Source organism: Poecilia latipinna, unplaced genomic scaffold, assembly GCF_001443285.1.
Source record: "Poecilia latipinna isolate Pla-1442-1.1 unplaced genomic scaffold, P_latipinna-1.0 Scaffold2470, whole genome shotgun sequence".
Taxonomy (NCBI): Eukaryota; Metazoa; Chordata; class Actinopteri; order Cyprinodontiformes; family Poeciliidae; genus Poecilia; species Poecilia latipinna.
The window spans coordinates 355-2986 of NW_015115086.1; the positions used below are offsets into that span (position 1 = coordinate 355).

The following is a 2632-nucleotide window of genomic DNA, read 5'->3' on the forward strand; positions in this document are numbered from 1 at the left end:
ATTATGGAAGAACCCTAAAGAAATATATTTGAAAGAATTAATCATATGTAAAGTATGACAATGAAAAAACTGACTTCTGTTATATTCTTTTTTTTTCACCCTTTTCATCTTTTATCCAGGGTTAAGTCTTTCTTTTTGTAGGCCAGGCATTTTGTTCTGTTTTAAATTTGAAAAGATTAAGTTAAATTGAAAGGTTACTCACTGTTTCTAAGCAAAAAACAAAAAATGATCTGCATGTTTTATTGTCAAATGAGTTTTTAGTGGTTTTTGCTCAGGGGTTTTTAATGAGAACTTATTAAGTGGTTATTTTGTAAAAGTGAAGGGTAACATTTCTTTTCGTCTATGAGAAATACACTATTTTGACAGTATTTGTCTCTAAAGAAACCTTGGAAAAAGTTTGTGGTTCAACAAATGTGGATAGAATAAGCAATAAATAACGTAAAAAGCAGTGATGAAGTGTCTGCTTTTATGGTTTCACTTTTAAGGAGAACGTTGGCGATTCCCGCCCTTTGTCTCGACTGCGCGCAACATTTGAAAAACCACGTGGCTTCAATTCAAATACCTCCTGATTTACTGAGCCATCCAATCACAGCCAGGGAATGCAACAGCTCAATTTCCATACAGCATGTGTAACATCAGCGATTCCTCTTCAGCAGCTCATTCGTCGCTGCAAGTTTCCAGAGACAACATGCCAGAACCTGCAAAGTCTGCGCCCAAGAAGGGCTCCAAGAAAGCGGTCACCAAGACCGCCGGCAAAGGAGGCAAGAAGAAGAGAAGGACCAGGAAGGAGAGCTACGCCATCTACGTCTACAAGGTGCTCAAGCAGGTCCACCCCGACACCGGCATCTCCTCCAAGGCCATGAGCATCATGAACTCGTTCGTCAACGACATCTTTGAGCGCATCGCCTCCGAGGCCTCCCGTCTGGCTCACTACAACAAGCGCTCCACCATCACCTCCAGGGAGATCCAGACTGCTGTGCGCCTCCTGCTGCCCGGTGAGCTGGCCAAGCACGCCGTGTCCGAGGGAACCAAGGCTGTTACCAAGTACACCAGCTCCAAGTAAACAGCTCTGCTGTTAACACACAAACCCAACGGCTCTTTTAAGAGCCACTCACTACATCTCAAGAGCCTTAATTCCTAATGTTGGAACTAGAGTTTAATATTGTTTTTACAGATTACCTAATAGTTTTACCTGGTCTATGAAGTGTGCCCCTGTCTTTATGGTTGGATTTGATTAAAAATGTAACCTAGAAATGGACATGCATGCACATCAACATGAATCTAACGAATACTGAAACCTGACATTTGAGCCTTTAATGTTCATTTGACATGCTTGGTGTGTGAACATATGTAAAGCTTTCAGGCAAAAGTATTTCACACTAAATATGCCAACATTTCTGTTGTATATAATCTGAAGGATAAGATCAGCTGAGGAAAAAAGATTATCACCAGATTGCTCCCATGGTCCATTTGCACTAGGGGGTGCTATAGCACCGCCTGGGAAAGTCATAGAACCCCCAAGAAAATATAAGTCGAAGCTTCAGGACAACCTGTGATTCATCATCTTTTAAAAGAATCTGAGTCGTTTCTCAACTGAGGTAAAAGTGTTGGATGCAAATTGTTTTTAGATGGAAAAAAAAAAAAAGACGCAATGCACAGCAACGGGCTGATCTCTACCAGTCGGCAAAAGAACCAATTTTGGTGTGCCACCCTAAAATTTTCACTGGTCCAATCTGAATATCACTATGAAAGACGTCTGGCGATGCCACAGATTATTTCAGCTTTTGCTGCTGATCAGATTCTCCTGGTTGTGTAGCACCTTTTTTCCTGTTGCTACCTGTTGCATTTATTACTGGGCATAACAGCATATTCTTTCCAGCTACAGACAGCAGCAGTCAAAAAAAAAGAAAAAAGACTGCCATTGTCAGAAAAATAGAAATAAAGTTTTTAAAATGTATGTGTTTAAAATATTCATAATAAGCTGTAAGAGAACATCTGGTTGGAGATTAAAGATAATTTAGAAGATTAAATTACTATGGGTCTGTTCAGATTTCTTTACAGTATTCTGTTCATTTGTTTGTTAAATATTACAGAAACACAAGAATGTCTCCTTTCATAACAGAATACATAAAATTAAGGAAGTATAACATTGAATTGAAGAGGATTTGTCATGAAACATTACTATTTGCAAATATATGGGACTGGAGATGAGAATTCATTAAGGGCCATTTTGGTAGCCAAAAGAACCGAAATTCCCATCACTGCAAAGCAGTTTGATTTTCCATTGTAAAGTACTTTAAGACAACACCGTTGGCCGAAGTGATGTACACCCGAAACCGATCAGGACAGAAAAATGTGCTAAAGAATTAGGATTTGATGCTCTCATGATGTAATGAGTGTGTGGCTCTTAAAAGAGCCGTTGTGTTTGTTGCCGAGCAGCAGCAGCAGCAGCAGGTTTACTTGGCCTTGGCGGCCTTCTCGGTCTTCTTGGGCAGCAGCACCGCCTGGATGTTGGGCAGCACTCCACCCTGAGCGATGGTGACTCCACCCAGCAGCTTGTTGAGCTCCTCGTCGTTGCGGACGGCCAGCTGCAGGTGACGGGGGATGATGCGGGTCTTCTTGTTGTCGCGGG

The 2632-nt window shown here is 41.3% G+C and overlaps 1 protein-coding gene across 1 annotated transcript; it reads left to right on the forward strand.

Annotated features, from left to right (window-relative positions):
- The first annotated feature begins 626 nt into the window (after nucleotides 1-626).
- LOC106937939 (histone H2B 1/2) lies at nucleotides 627-1111 on the forward strand. Its single transcript, XM_015019701.1, has one exon. It carries the CDS (start codon nucleotides 689-691, stop codon nucleotides 1061-1063), a length of 375 nt encoding a protein of 124 aa, XP_014875187.1. The 5' UTR covers nucleotides 627-688; the 3' UTR covers nucleotides 1064-1111.
- Nucleotides 1112-2632: the final 1521 nt, after the last annotated feature.